The sequence below is a fragment of the Lingula anatina genome, chromosome 8 (genome assembly GCF_051362555.1).
Source record: "Lingula anatina isolate TDL-2025a chromosome 8, LinAna3.0, whole genome shotgun sequence".
Lineage (NCBI taxonomy): Eukaryota > Metazoa > Brachiopoda > Lingulata > Lingulida > Lingulidae > Lingula > Lingula anatina.
In genome coordinates this window covers 4,731,648-4,747,451 of record NC_141774.1, presented here as the reverse complement: position 1 = coordinate 4,747,451, position 15,804 = coordinate 4,731,648, and the positions used below count along the sequence as shown (strand labels likewise).

Here is a 15,804-nt window from a genome sequence, read left to right as displayed (position 1 = left end):
TCCCAGACAAAGGATCGGAATTTTCTAAATAAAAGAACTTATAAATGCTGCCACTAGCCAGTTATTGTTCCTAAGTAAAGAGAGGCGATAATGATCTGTTCTTTCTTCTAGCTTAGTCTGTCGACTAAAATGAACAAGGTTAGGCCTGCAATGCAACCACCAATTATTACGACCATTAATGAGGTTCTTTGCTACACTCCCTTTCTTCATGATCGCGAAACCCGTGGGGTGCTGTGTTTTAAATATATATAAAAGGGGTCTCGCGAGGTGAAGCTATAATAATGAACTAAAATCCGATGAATAGGCCTATCTAATAAACCATGAAGCACGTAGCCTAGGCCTCTTCTTTGACCGACATCAAATTTTTCCTTTTTTTTTTTTTTTAATAAGGCCACACTTTTTTAATTTTATGGATGACATCCTGCGCGCGCACCGATTTTCGTCCGTTCTCCAAAAAAAAAAAAAAAAAAAATCCCCCCCCCCCCAAACCGCCCCCCCCCCCCCCCCCCCCCCCCAAAGGAAGTCGGTTGTCGCAAACATCGTTATTGAATTTGCCGGAAAATGCAATCGGCAATTCTCTGCTAATTCCGCAAGCTCCATACTGTCATTGTCGACTGCGGAGACATCCGAGTAGTTCCGAGTGTGGAAAATGAGCTTTCTGCGCATGCGTATTATCACCACATGGAAATATGGCCGTTTTGCCGTCAACTTCATCTCTAGCATTAATTTCAAAATACACGACAATTAAAGTCATAAAGAGAACGGGGGCCGTCGTTTTGGATTGGTTTGCCATTGATATTGGACATGGAGATATCACCCTTTTACAATTTTACGAAAGGCTGGCCGCGGCCAGCAATCGTCGCCCGGAAAATTTCAGTGACATTCTGTCCAAAGCAGCACATACCAGTTTCTTTTTGGAGCGAAAAAAGGGTCGACAAGAGCGTCGCGGTATTTGGTGGACTGAAGGTCGGACAGGCCACCCGATAGTTGGCTGCTAGCGTGTGAGTCGAAGTAGACAAAATGGCATCGACCGAAATTACCTTAGTAGTAGGAAGCATAGGCCTATCTTTGCTTAATTTTTTTAACAATTCTGTGAAGTGTTTACAATGCTTTAATTTTCTGAGAGTACAAATAAAGACACGCTATTTATTTGATATTTGTTTTATTGGTTTCTATACCAACAGAATGCATGAAATAACCTTAAATAGATTTGGTAATATGCAGCATATATATTCATGACTTTTTACCTTTCTACGAAGTAGGCCCTATTCACAATGCTTTAATATTTTGAGAGCATGGATAAAGACATGTTGTTAGTTTGATACGTGTTCCTGTGGTAAATTAGTGTTTCCAGCTGTGTACTGAAAACATAACTTTTCTTAAGCAGTTTTTTTTTTTTTTTTTTTTTTGGACTGTTTTTTTTTTTTTTTTTTTCTCCCGCTCGCACCGACTTTGGGGTCCCCAGAGGATGTCATCCATAAAAATAAAAAAGTGTGGCCTAAGAGGGCGAACGTAGTCTAATTTGTCTTTTCGTGGTGATTTTGCTCGAAGTAGCGGAGTCAAGTAAATCGGTGATTTACCGTTGGTAAGAGTAGCAATCATCCCTCCTGCGTCCTCACAGATTACTTTCTAATCCCCCGTAATTAACGCAGTCAGGAAGAAGCGCTGAAATAGGGGATTTTGTATCAGGGAAAAGTTTAGTATTAATCTTATGTTATCACGTATCTGTATTATGTCATCACGTAACTCATTTTCCCAAGGCAACCACCAATTATGACGACCATTAATGAAGTTCTCTGATACACTCTTTCCTCTCCTCTCTCGTGAAACCCTGGAGGTGTTGGGTATATTGGGGGTAGTTTACTATAGCATGCTACACTCTCCTTATGATCACTTGCTCGATCGTGAAATCTGGAGTGAAACCCTTGGTTTATCTAACAATGGTTTAAATAAATAAAAAGGGTGTCACGGAGGTGAAGCTGCTTAACTCATAAGAATAATGAACGAAAAAATACGATGAACATTTAATACACCACGAGGAACGTATGTTTTGACCGTCATCGCCTTTTTTACATAAGATGTTTCATCAAGAGGGCAGATGTAGTCCAATTTGTCCTTTTGTTGGTGATTCTACTTCAGGTGGCTGAGTGTAGTTGATCGGTGAAGTACCGTTGGTAAGAGTAGCAATCATCACATCCGCGTCCGAACGGATTACTTTCCAACCCCCCATAATTAACGCAGCCAGGAATAGGCGCTGAAATAGGGGGTATTATATCAGAAATTAATTTTTGTAATTATCTATCCGTAAAATAAGAATCGTTACATTATCACGTTTTTTTCCAGATGGAAAATATATTATAATATGCACATTGATCAAATTATAAAGAAAATCTCCAGATGTAAACAAAGGTCAGTCAAGCATCACTCATCCCAGGCTGCAGGGCAGATAAAGAGAATTGAATGAAGCGCGAGTGATCTGGCAACCCTACAATTTCGTCATAATGATTCATGGGCAAACAATAGAAGCATGAAATTAACACCTTTTACAGTGTGAAGGACGACACCTAATGGGGCTTTTGTTTTTTTCCCTGGGTGGTTATTACAAAGTAAGAATGTTGACGTTAATTGTTATCTGCTTCCTGGTGAAGACTTTTGCGTGTTCAAAGGAACAATGGAAATGTCATTTCAAAACAAAGAGCCACATTTCCCTACTTAGGTGGCCAAAATAATGTCAATGAAACGCAAAAAAAAAAAAAAAAAAGATAAAATCACCAGCTGTTACTGACTGAGTCTAACTCAAATGCAAAAAGGTACGCACAGCGACAAAGCGCTATTGTAAACAATGACCCGACGATGAGATCAATAGATGTATAAATGACTTATTGTACTATAAAATTGTACCCCTGCCCCTACTTGTATATTATTACACACATAAGGCCACCCTATACCAGAATTGCAGATTGATTTTTCATTACGCAGTCTCTTGCACTGAAGAAAAATACTCATATATAATTTGCGGTCCTAGTAGAGGGTCGGTCTTCTCTCATTTTTTTCAAATCAAAATAAACTAGCAAACATGAAAATTGACAAGCTGTATTAGGATGTAAAGTGTTGAGAACCCTTTAACAAGGTGTATGGTAATATGCAGGTTTAGACAAATTTTAATTTTAATTTTAATTTCATTTAAATTTAATTTAATTTCAATTAAATTTAATTTAATTTCAATTAAATTTAATTTAATTTCAATTAAATTTGATTTTAATTTTAATTAAAATTGATATTACCGAAATTAGTAAATGTCGTTTGCGTCATGTATCAATATGTATGCGCATAATAGTACCTACGTTATAAACATTCAGCAAAGATCTTTGGAAGGCCGCTCTTTCGTCGTTTATATCAAATGAAAACTATCTGATACCCATCGTATCAATCATTATACCATGATAAGCGATAAGCATACTAATTTATGTCCCCAGTCATAATAACTTTAACAATTACAACAAACCTCCCTACTCTGCTTTTCGTTGCAAAAACAATTAGCCACAACTGTTTTAATATTAAAAGATGCCCGTCGGGCAGGTTATATCGCTTGCAACGACGTTAACCGTTATTCCACCAATTCTATTATACTTTCACACCGATATCGAGAGATCTGTATTGCCGGGCATGCCGAAGCTTTGCGGAAATTGCCGAAGGCTAGGAAAATTCTTCAAAATATATTTTTATTACTTTTAATCAAATTCAGACTATCTCTCACTGCCCTGAGGTATGGCTAAAACCTTTCAGTTGTCATCAGACTTTGTAATTTGGGAGAAAAAAGTGAAACAGGAACTTCTGGTGATGAATAATATATTATAGTGCTGCAATGTCTTGTTTTCTATCCCTGATGTACGAGTAGCTTTTTCTACAGTTTCTATAATTCTCTTAACGTATGAAAATATATATAATATATAATACTTTTCAAGTCGCGAGTCGGGATAAATATCGGCAAGGTGGAGATATGTCCCGCCGGCGCTTCCGCAACAGCAAGACTGAAGGACGCAAGTTACAAAGCAAAACATGTTTAGTCAAGTTAAAGACTTAATTACCGGCCTAACAGCGGCGATAGTGACTCCCGCTGTGAGCGACTTGCGCTGTCTATCGTAATCCCCCTATCATGAACACTGTCGGGGGCACACGCACGTTCGCACGTGCGTGTGCTATTAAAGTGACCGGGGACTAAATAGCTACACGGTATTTTCTTATCGATTGTGTCGAATGAAAGCACGTGATCAAAATTTAAGTGCGCGTTCGTGTTCAGTATTTCTGCTGTCGATTGATGCCGTTCTTCAAGTTCGTAAGACATGCAGAGTTTACTTTGGGGTTTATGTAAGATACAACAGTTGTGGATGATATGTAGAAGGATTACAGTTCGCAGAAAAGTGGGAAGAAACGTGATGTGATTCATTCCAAGGTGTTGTTTGTTTAATAAAGCTTGATCGCCACAGCTGCTTATTGTCTGCGTTCTTTGCGGATATGATGTGATTAGAATTCATTAGACTGGATTCCATGAGACTGGATTGCTCATTAGTTTTAGTGCCCAAGGTATGTAAAATGTAAAATGTTAAGGCTTGTGATTTTGTGGAGCTTTACACACAAGAGCATGAAATGGTAAGAGGGAGAGTTTATGTATGTATATTTACAATATTTCATTATTTTCTGGTACATTATGAATATATGTTTTTTTTTTGAAAAAGAAAATAAATCTAAACACCAATCTCCAATCCACCTTTCAAGCCGTCAAAGACTGGAGTTCTCGCATACATATTTGCAATTCTGTTCTTAGTTGGAGAAAGCTCTGCAGGTGGTTGTCCACTTCCAGTGCAGTTTCCGTGGTTCTTCAATTGGTTATGAGACTTTTTTCACATAGGATACCATGTGTCTCCATTTATTACGACATTCTGCGGAACTTCTAATGGAGACTGTCACTGATGGTATTTATGTTGAAATGAATTTGAAATGAATTCCCATACTTCCACCTTTGCCTAGTTATTCAAGGTAGAAGTGTGCTTGTTCCTTATGATGTCATTATGATTTTACAAAGCTAAATAAGCACTTGAATTTCTTCTTGACTCGAATTGGGTTTTCTCTGCCTCTTGCTGGAAACCTGCTTCATTTTGCAAGAAGCAGACGACAAATGACAATAAAACACAATCCATTCTACCGGTATTTTGATGTGTTTGTCTTGATGACTGATTTAAAACATTTCATTATATGTCTGCTTAATAGCAAAAATGCGGTAGAATTATTTTCAACGGGGAATGGTTTTGAACAATACCTGTGGCAGTATAATATTTAAGCTGAACATTTATATCGAAGTATGTAGTATTATGATCAACACATTGAAAACACATCGAAAAAGTAAATAAAATGGGTGGGATTTTAAGTGTTGGCATATTTAACATGATCATATTGTGACAGAAATGTTCGGGTCCAATTTTGGGATTCGTAGTCCGTTCCCTTAAATACGTGTAGTTTGTTCAGGTAATTGCCCTTAACGCAACCTGTTAGTACCAACTGTTCTCCACCTTATCGTACGGGATACCGAACTTCGTGTCCGGGAACACTGATTCCTATTCAGTCTCTGCGATCCCAGTGCAACAAAACCTGTGTTTCTTTGGGTAAATTATTGCAGTGCATATGGATGTTTGATATATAAAATAAAATCTGTATCGATTTTTTGTTGAAAAATACGGAGGTCCCCATTGATCACTCATTTTTTTTTTTTTATCTCGATCGCTCGACTTACTATCTCGAGCGCCCGACTTACTAACTTACCCGAGTTAGTAAGTCAGGCGCTCGAGATAGAGTAAGTCGAGCGCTAGAGAGAGTAAGTCGTACGATAAAAAAAATAAATAAAAAAAAAAATAAAAAAAAAATTGAGTGACCCCTGCGGGGCTCCGTAGAAAAAAGGCATTGTGACTGGTCTGTATTTTTTCACAGCTGATGCGAATCTTGCAGATATTCTAAATGGCTACTGCAACCACCCATTTCTATCATACAGCTGTTAGATCTTGAAATTACAAAATAATAATAATCAATCAATAAATAAAAACTTTTTGATCCTGGAACCGTAAAAGCAAGAAATGTCTTGTTTGTTGCATTTTGTAGAGGTTGTCAATTACAACACTGCCAGCAGGGTCCTTTTTGTTTCCGTTGCGGTTTAGTTGTGCTGTTTCAGAGAGTAGGTGACGTCGAAATGCTCATTGTTGAAAATAAAATGTGATATTCTTCCAAACCGGAGATGCAGCCATAGTTACTAATAAACTTGAATAGGAAGAAATATACTGAGAGTCAATGAAAATCTATCACATATTTATCAAATAATATTTTCAGTTCCTTTGGCACATTAAGAAAATAACAGTTTTCGTGTGAAATATGACCCATTATTCAGTCACACAAGGTGAAATAAAGGTCAGAAAAGATCATTAAAATGCAAGGTCACGTGATCAAATATATTTGGTTCCACCCAGCCTCCAGCATCCCCAGTGCCAGGCGTAGCATCACTGATTTTTTTTTTTTTTTTTTTTTTTTTTTTTTGTCATGTGTTATACTGGATTTGGTGACTACCTTAAATAGGCTTAATTATTCACCACATATTGAACCTGATTAATTCACACCAATCACGAGACAGGAAAAACGCATTATTTTGTAACAGCTGATCACAAAATCACTGAAGCGGAAAATTTAAACTTCCGAGTACAAATGCACTCTCTTATGATCAAACAAGTGCATTTGAACTCGTTCATATGGTTGGAATCGATTCTCGGCAAAAAAAAAAAAAAAAAAAAAAAATACAAGAAAGTTTTCTGATGCGTTTTCATTGACTGTCAGTATATATAGACAATATGTGACCTTGGATATGAAATTATACCTCTTTTCATCACATAATTAATTTTGCAAATTTCCCAACCCTTATATCTCAAAAAAACTGACGGAAATACGCTCATAGTTACAACTGAACTTGAATACAAAGTCATATAATGAACGCCTTAAAACGTCCTCATATTTAACCTTTTCCTAGTGTTCTTTACAGTAACATGAACCTCGCATATTTCTCAACCCGTATTTCTCCACAACTAAAACACGTACATCCAGAGCGACCATTAAACTTGCATAAGCTCAACTTTGGCGGCTTCGAAACTTTAGTTGTAAATTGTAAATAATCCATCAACACAATCTCTGCGTAGAATTATCCCTAATAATAAGCTAAACATGACCTATAAAATACCAAGAAGGCATTGTCACTACCACTACACTGACAGCAATCAATGGCGTCATAAACAAGACGAGATGTCAGTGCATAATTGCAGCGATGCCAGAAAATATGCAGAACCGTTAAAAAAACTCATGGCCGATTTTCAAAACTACCTTTTTCAAGTATTACTTAAAAAAAAAAATATATATATATATATATATATATATATATATATATATATATATATATATATATATATATATATATATTACTGGAAAAGTTACTTTTATCTTTAAAAGTTACTTTAACGCCTTTTTTCAATAATGGCTTAATTCAGTCGGTTTTTATCAACTTCTTCAAAACCCATGTTTTTTTTCTCCCAAAAGGAAGTTAACTTTCTACAAATAAACAGATATGCGTCTTCGGCGGAACAACTCAGAAAGAGGTTAATTGGTATATGCGGGATTAGCGTGCCCCTCCACTGTATAAACCTGATCCCGTTGTCGCTGCAGTGTCGACAGTTGTTGATTCTCAGATTTGCTCTTGGATTTATTTGCACAGTAGGCCGCCAACTGAAAAAAGAGAACATATTTGTGCTGTTAATTTTTAAAACTATCAAAAAATATTAAGGTCTTTTCTTCCGTTACCATGTCTAATGTAGTATTTCAACAAAAACTCAGTATGAGCTTATATTCACCAACTACCAATGTATGACTGGGTACCATCCTTAGATCGATCTAACAGGATCGGTCCATCTACAAGTTTTTTTGTTTTTTTTTTTTTTTTGATAAATTGCTTTCAGCTTAAGCGGTTGAGAAGTCTGGCACTCCTAATGAAGCTGCTAAACGATCATTAATCCCCCCATAGCAGATTCACTATGCGTGACACACATTTAAGCCGCTAAATTAGATAGCAATTAAGCGGGAATCGATCCAAAGGTACTACGATAGTCTCTGGGTATGGTCTATATGACGTCATAAACCGCGTCATTACTAACCACAACTATGACGATAAGTAGGAATAGGCCGCCTAAACTAGCACCAAGTATGATCCAAATCAACATCTCGTCACTCGAGGCCATGGCTTTTTCTTTCACTTCACTCCTGGCGCCGAACTCTGTGTCACTGTCCACCCATATTTCTTCGTGTAACTTTCTGTATTGATCTTGAGCCTGGGATGCTTTCTTTTCCTTCCTGTAGGATCTCGCCAAACCGAGCACCGTGGCTGAAAAGACAATGCCAAGGTCGGGAAAATGTACTGATATCAAGATTTACATGCATGATATGTCAGTATTAATACCACGAGATCAGCTGTCGCTGCGAGCTTCGTGTAAGACAGTTCCTGGTAATGTTGCAACCATTCCCTGCAATGACTACAATCCATGACATCATAACTAGATCCACCTAATAGATCACGCTATAAGTGCAAGTTTTATGATGCCCCGATGTTTTATATACATATAGAATGTCTGCAAAAGTTCAATCCCTTTAAAATCAAATTCATTATTAAATATTGGAAATTTGTTTCCTAAAATCAATCATGAAATTGCTTACAAAATAATGTCATACGATCAGTTTTCGATGTTATAGGATTTTAAAATACAAACCAGCTCTGTTTGGGTACATGGCCTGAGACTGGACATAGAGGGCCGTTGCTGGCTCGTTGCCGTATTCGTGCATGATGTCTCCGTAGAATTCGTAGGTTGGTATAAACAGGAGAGTGGGGCTACTTGGCAGCAGAACCATGGTGTCCTGGATGCCAGTAGCTTCCTGCATCAGTTTGAGAGCTTCTGGGGATTTACCGCCACTGGAATAGAATTTGGAAGACTTGTCCATTTTTTTGTACACCTGTATTATTCACATAACTCATTCAATTATTTATATAAAACTGTGTACTTGGTAGAGTATGAAGACCCACCATGTCCAAAATTGTTAAGAAAATTACAAACCCTAAATACAAACCCTTAATTCTGAATTTATTTCATTTTTCTTTTTTTGATTGACGTTTACTAGTATCGATCTCTTTTACGAGAGTAATTCAGAAATAAGAAACGATGAATATGAAATTGTATACCGTAAGGCATCCAACCTCTGACCATACCTGATTTCCCTAGCTGCCTGTAGTTGCAGTTTCAGTATCTTCACAGCTTTGGTGACGTAATCCCAAGACGCCTTCTGTTCAGTTGCACTAATCAGAGCATCAATACGGGTGAGAGCGTCGTTAGTTAGCTGTGTAGCGTTTGCAAACTTTAATTTCATGGCTTGCATTGCCCTAGATTGCAGGTACCCAGCTTCCGTAAATGACGACCAAAACATGTCGCTTTCCAGCGGAACGTAGGCTGGAGGATCAAAAATTATCGGGCCCACCTAAGTAAAAAATGTCTTTATCACATGAAATTATAAAAATTAGTTAGACAGAAGGAACTGTATAATTTATAAATAAAGTAATTGATTAATTAATTGTCGTCACCATTATTATTATTATTATTATTATTATTATTATTATTATTATTATTATTTACAACCACTTCAACATTGTCAAATAGCATACTGGTTCATGACCATGTTCTGAATTTCCATTACTATTAAAGAGGGCCACACAAGTGAACAGACTACCGCGGAAAAAAGACTGTTGAAAGAAAGAAGACTCAGACATAAACTGTAAAGGGACAGAGAAGTAAGCACGGATATCTTAATGCTAACGTCATAGTTTCTTGACTCCAGATACTGGCGCGCAGCCATTCTGTACCAGGTCTGGCGGAAGAAAAGATCGTCTGGTTTTGCCTGTACAACTTTGCGCATGCGCTCTAATAATTGCGCAGCTTCTTTAAAACGGGCTTGCTGAAATGCGAATATATGTGAAAAAATAATCGATATCTGAATGCATATGAAACAAATAGATGTTGTTAATTGAATTTAAATTTAAAAATGTGGATACTACTAATCGCCTCTCATGTATTTTATCACCCTATTCTTAAACAGAATTTACTCAATTAGCTTGGTGCGCTGAAGGAAACTTTCACTATGTGTTAGCTGCGTAATTTTAAAAGGTATTGATGATTATAACGAATGCGATGAAGACATTCTGCAAAAATTAAAAACTTTATACTGAACGATTGTGAACCTATTTGTGAGGGGGGGGGGGTATTTACGGGGCCGGTGTCACGTGACAAAGAGAAATAGAGAGTCCTCTTTCCATTCATCTGTACAGGTAAGCCTCGCCATCTTGGTCCACTAAGATCAGGCTAACCCTAACCATGGAATGCGGACTTTCTGTTACACAGACCCTCAGTTTCATTACACCGGGGCTACTTACTTGTAAAAGATAATACTGCAAGTACTCAAGAGAATGATACCGGTTCCACTTGTCGTAAGAGTCGCTCCCGTTCTTTCTCTGCTTCGTGAAATCATCCCCTGCTTTCAAGGCCACTCTCTCTACCTTGACCGCTTCCTTCCACATCCCTAGTCTTATGTAGATGTGCGCGGGCATGTGGTCGCCGTGCGACGCCTGGGAGACTATTGTGGGATACCTGTCCGCCGCAGCCAAGCCCTTCTCCGCCACGCCCTCTTGATGGAAATCAAAGGCGTGCAAGGCAAAATGGAGGCCGGCGGGATGGTTGGGGTCTGCCTTTAAAAGACTGGACAAAACGTCTCTGGCTTCATCTAGTTTGTTGAGTTCTAGTAACGAAATTGAGTAATAAGCAGCTGCCACGTGGTCACCTGGGTATGCCTCTAACAAAGACGCCATTTTGGTCGAAAAATCTTGATCTCTCTCGCGAATATTTTCGTCGGTGGCATTCTTAAAAAGAGCCCGTATGGCATCGATGTACATTGTTTCATGAGCGTTCATCGTCGGGTTGTTCTCGTCCATGAGACGCAAGATGGCGTTGGCGTCGTCCGGGAAGTCGCTGTTCCATAGAAACCACTTTTTGCACAGGGCCTCGCCCCAGTATGCCATGGCGAACGCAGGGTCCAGCTGCTGCGCCTTACGGAAAGACTCTTCGGCCAGGTCATGCCAAAATGATATCACCAGCTTCAGACCAAAGATGAAATAATCCTGAGCATCGGCGTTTGCTGAAACGGGTAATGATACTCTAAATTAACTAAGAGATGATTGCACACTTCACTTACTTAGATTTTAAGATTCTTATTATCGTTTGCTTTCATATACACCTCGTTTACTCTCTCTATTGAAAAAACCGGAGTTCGTCTGAGTAAACGATAAGGTATACGTAGCAAATATGTATTCGTATAATAAGGCAATGACTGATGTTTATTATTATTATTATTATTATTATTATTATTATTATTATGGAAAATGTAACACAGATCCATACATACCAAATAAAGATAATTTGAAATTGTAAAATCGTATTATTATAAGGTATAATATAATATAATAAATATAACTAACATTGTGAACTACTTGTACTACATGTATTTTTGTGACTCGCTGCCACTACAAAAAGTACCAAAGCAAGTAATATTTTTCTAATTGCCACGGAATATTCCGCTGAATATACCCAAGGCATAGCGGAATGGACTCGGGTCATTTCTCTCGGACGCCTGTGCATGACACCAAAACCCCAACACACACCAAAAGGCATTACGGTTGTGCAATACGTGTGTATTATACAAGGACGGATTGTAGCAGGGCGCAATCATGTCTATATCAGCATGCACTTTAGTGCTAAGCGCCGAACAGTAACCTATCATTATATATGGAGCCAGGCCGAGTGGATAGCCATGGACCATGTAATAGGCGACATCTTAGATGTCCTATAACTGGGTTATACACTAGTATAGGCAGTTAAATGTATATTCATTCACGGGATGAGGCAACATGTATTATGCACTGGCTCTGTGTGTTTGTGAGTCTAAACAGTAAAGTTTAAGTGACTCATGCATGTTGCTTTGTAAGAGAAACTATTATATAGCAAACTAGGACAGAGCCAAACTAGCATTTTATCGACAAATGAAGGTATTACATTGCTGTTTTATTTAATTTATTTTTTCTTTCTTAAAACACCCTTCTTTACGTGTTTAGGTGTCAAGGTTGAGATGTCGGAGTCCGAATCTATCGATAACTGAGTGTAGAACGTTGCTGTTTTTTGTTATTTTTAAAATATTTTATTTATTTATTTATTTATTGATTGATTTATTGTTTTCAATTAATCCTCTTTACCTGTTGAGGTGTCAAAGTTGACATTGTCGAGTACGTCCGAGTCTATCTATAACTGAGTGTGAACTTTGTTGTTTTTACCATTAAAAAATATTTTATTTGTTCGTTGTTAACGCATCCTCTTTTACCTGTTGAGGTGTCAAGGTTGACATTCCCTAGTCCGTCACTGATCTTTCTTTCCCAGGGTTCCAGAGTGCAGGACACACCTGCCGTGAGTGACACCACTGTCAAGAGCCCGAGAGTAAACTTCCACATGCCTGATGTCAGTGCTTGCTAGAAATAAATAAATACATAATAATAATAATAATAATAATAATAATAATAATAATAATAATTTTAGAAAATAAACTGTTCAACTGATTGCAAGCAGCTAGACTCCCTACAGAGTAGGGTGGATCTACGTAGACGTATGGTGTATATGGGAATGAGGCCTAACATTTCACCTAGATCGATCCAACTCCGCGGAGATACTCGCTGGGTGTAATTTGACTGACAGACACGCCCCCTTGTTCCCAACGTCCTGGCGGAACACAATTTCTTGGCAACGCCAGGAGGGGGCGTGTTAATAGTTTAATCTGATTGTATCCACAGAGTCAGCGTAGGTTACCCCGGTGTTGAGTCGACCTACGCAGCAAAACCGTTGGGAAGAGCCCTTTTTATTGTGTAAGGGCGCATTCCCCTTTATATTTAGATCGATCTATCCCCGTGGTGAGTCTCACTAGATTACTGTCAGATAATTCGGCTTTAATGTCCGTCCCGCCGACTACAAGCTGTAAGGGGGTAATTAACTTTCGTGCCCACTCGGCTGACAGCTATTTAGCGTGAACCCCCAGGGAGTTAGGTCGATCTAGTTGGATCGATCTAATCTCTGGGAACGGGGTCTAACTGTTGAACCCTTGTGATGTGCCGTAACGGTCACTGACCCAGATGATGCTCCCGCTATTAGCATAAATATAGGTCAATCCCATCAAAATAATAATAAGAAGAAGAATGGACTCGCATATTTCAGCCTACGCGAAGGTCTTTTTCTACTATTGAATATCCGCCCAATGTTGATAATATCGTCATTCCTCTCTACCGTCTTAACCCAGTAAGAAATATAAATTGATGGAACGATATGATCGTTAATTCTTGATATTAACAAATGTAGATTTTTCCTGACTACACATTGTGATTTTTGCTTTGGCTACAGTATACCTTGGTTCAGTTTCATCAACACTGGATAGCGCTGTCCTACGGTCAAATATCCAATGGATGAAATTGTTATCCTCTGGACACTTATCCTGTGGGTAAATTAATGTTTCCTAAATGCTAGACAAACATTTTTTTTTCTAATGTTGCTATCCAGTGGTTAAAAATGGCTGCTTTCTTCGAGACAACAGTCCATAGGATAACAGACTTATACAATGGATAGTGTTATCCTTGTTAATAAAGAGGATATGTTCTTGTTTAACTCATCTAATGCCACTACGTACTAGTATATATTTCGCGCACGCTGAGAGCATTCATGAACGACGATGTGGACTTTATGGTAGTTAGTCACGCATAGGTATAAAACAATAAACGTAAACAAGTGAAAACCATCATCATACTTCCGTTTTGAATCACCCTGGGCGTGTACCTTTTTTAAAGAATGAAATTAAGAAAAGTTAAAAAGGTTATTCAGCCTCGCCGTCTTGACCACGAAACGCTGTAGGGTGATACATGTGGAAATATATACTTAAAATATTCAAGAGGAAAACATGGCCAAAGTAATAATATTGCGAATAACCTCATCAGTTTGCCGTTCTTCCTACTTGAATGGAGCACTGTTAATAAGCGATGTGTCTCTTCTGGTTCATCCGTTTGACATTGTCAAGGTGTATTTATAAATTACAGTTTATCATCCACTTAAAAAAGACAAGACATCATCTGGGCCCTTTAACACACCATACGGTCGACGATAAGAACTGTGGAAGTTTAAAGATGTTTAAAGATTGAGCCAAGATAAAAGGCACTTTTACATTTTTTTTTTTCAAAACAGAGACCAACAACAAATGTTTTTAAGTGCTCATCAGAGAAATCGTGGGTCCCGACACGACATTCTTATCAAAATACAGACAAAAACACATATTTTAAAAATATTCGTATTTCTCTAATTTTATGTACTATACAAAAATGTACATTAAAAAAGCTATTAACATTTACAGTACCTCTCTCTCCAGAAGGGACCCTGTGTTAATAAGTGTCCTAGTGTCTACATAGTGACCACTGCCTGGCCCGACTTGCGGTCAGTCAGAATAGAGGCTGGTCCTTATATTGGCCGGAGAGGCGTGAAAAAACACTCACCTCTCTACGCTGTCCCTTGATTTATTTATAATGTCCAAGTAGGGGACAGTCACAAAGCGTGACCGTGACTGACATGTCTCCATTAACTTGCGAAGCTATATGATTTCATTTAATGGAAAGCTTCGGACTGGAGATCGGCAACACCGTGTATATGTCTATGTATGATCAGGCCGGTGTGACAGAAATCCTAGGGATGGAAGCCCGGGCTCCCATGTGATTAATACAGGTTTGGGTTAGTAGGAGCATTGCGGTTAGTATATGGGACGACTGTCAAAGTAATGGGGAACTGACTCGGGTCCTAGTGGGTCCTGAAAATTTTTGGTATAATACAAGGCGAACGGTGCAATTTTTTTAAGATTTAGGACTATGATTCAGACCATTAATTCCATGTGGGGACTACCGGTGTGATTTTTTTTCAGAAATCGAACGGGGGTTAGGACCCCCCCCTCCCCCCCGTACACACTCGTACTGGTATCGGATATTTCAATAGTAATATTCCAAAACATACTAATCAATACTCACTACTGAATGATATTTGCAGGTGCACTAGTTACCGTTGTTTTTCATCCAAAGCTAGGCGCAAAAAGCGAGGACAGCTTGGTATCGCCAAGGTCTTCCGAGTTTGACTCAAAAACAATGAGTCATGGTACTTGTGTACGTATGATATGGTAATGATTCGAAAGATGCATATCAAACAAAAACTGTGCCCTTGTTGACCTGGGCTCACGTGTCATATTATATGAAACAAACAAACAAAAAATAATAAACTGATAATTAAATAAACAAACAAACACAAGTGAATAAATAAATAAATACATTAATACATTGATAGATAAATAAATAAATAAATAAATAAATAAATAAATAAATAAATAAATAAATAAGTAGGATCACATATAATCCATTGCAAATATCAAACATGTTTTTTGCGGCTAGATATCAATGGTCAAGTATCATTTTAAAGACCAAAAAGCAAAGAGAAAAAAAATTGAAGACGCAGACTTTATGGCGATGACAAAAAAAAAAATAAATAAATAAAATAAAATACAAAAAAAATA

General features: G+C 37.9%; 1 protein-coding gene across 3 annotated transcripts; it reads right to left on the bottom strand.

Moving 5' to 3' along the window:
* Window positions 1–7,505: 7,505 nt before the first annotated feature.
* Window positions 7,506–15,503, bottom strand: LOC106165737 (uncharacterized). Of its 3 annotated transcripts, none has more exons than XM_086994615.1 (8): window positions 15,269–15,503; window positions 12,547–12,691; window positions 10,553–11,310; window positions 9,940–10,077; window positions 9,338–9,603; window positions 8,844–9,043; window positions 8,235–8,461; window positions 7,506–7,809 (listed from the first exon to the last, which is right to left on the bottom strand). In XM_086994615.1, exons 2-8 carry the CDS (start codon window positions 12,671–12,673, stop codon window positions 7,684–7,686), a joined length of 1,842 nt encoding a protein of 613 aa, XP_086850741.1. In that variant the 5' UTR covers window positions 12,674–12,691; window positions 15,269–15,503; the 3' UTR covers window positions 7,506–7,683. The 3 variants fall into 3 exon arrangements, with proteins under 3 accessions (XP_086850741.1, XP_086850742.1, XP_013399519.2); XM_086994616.1 differs by having other exon boundaries at window positions 15,301–15,503; XM_013544065.2 differs by lacking the exon at window positions 15,269–15,503 and adding an exon at window positions 14,611–14,850.
* Between the last annotated feature and the right edge of the window lie 301 nt (window positions 15,504–15,804).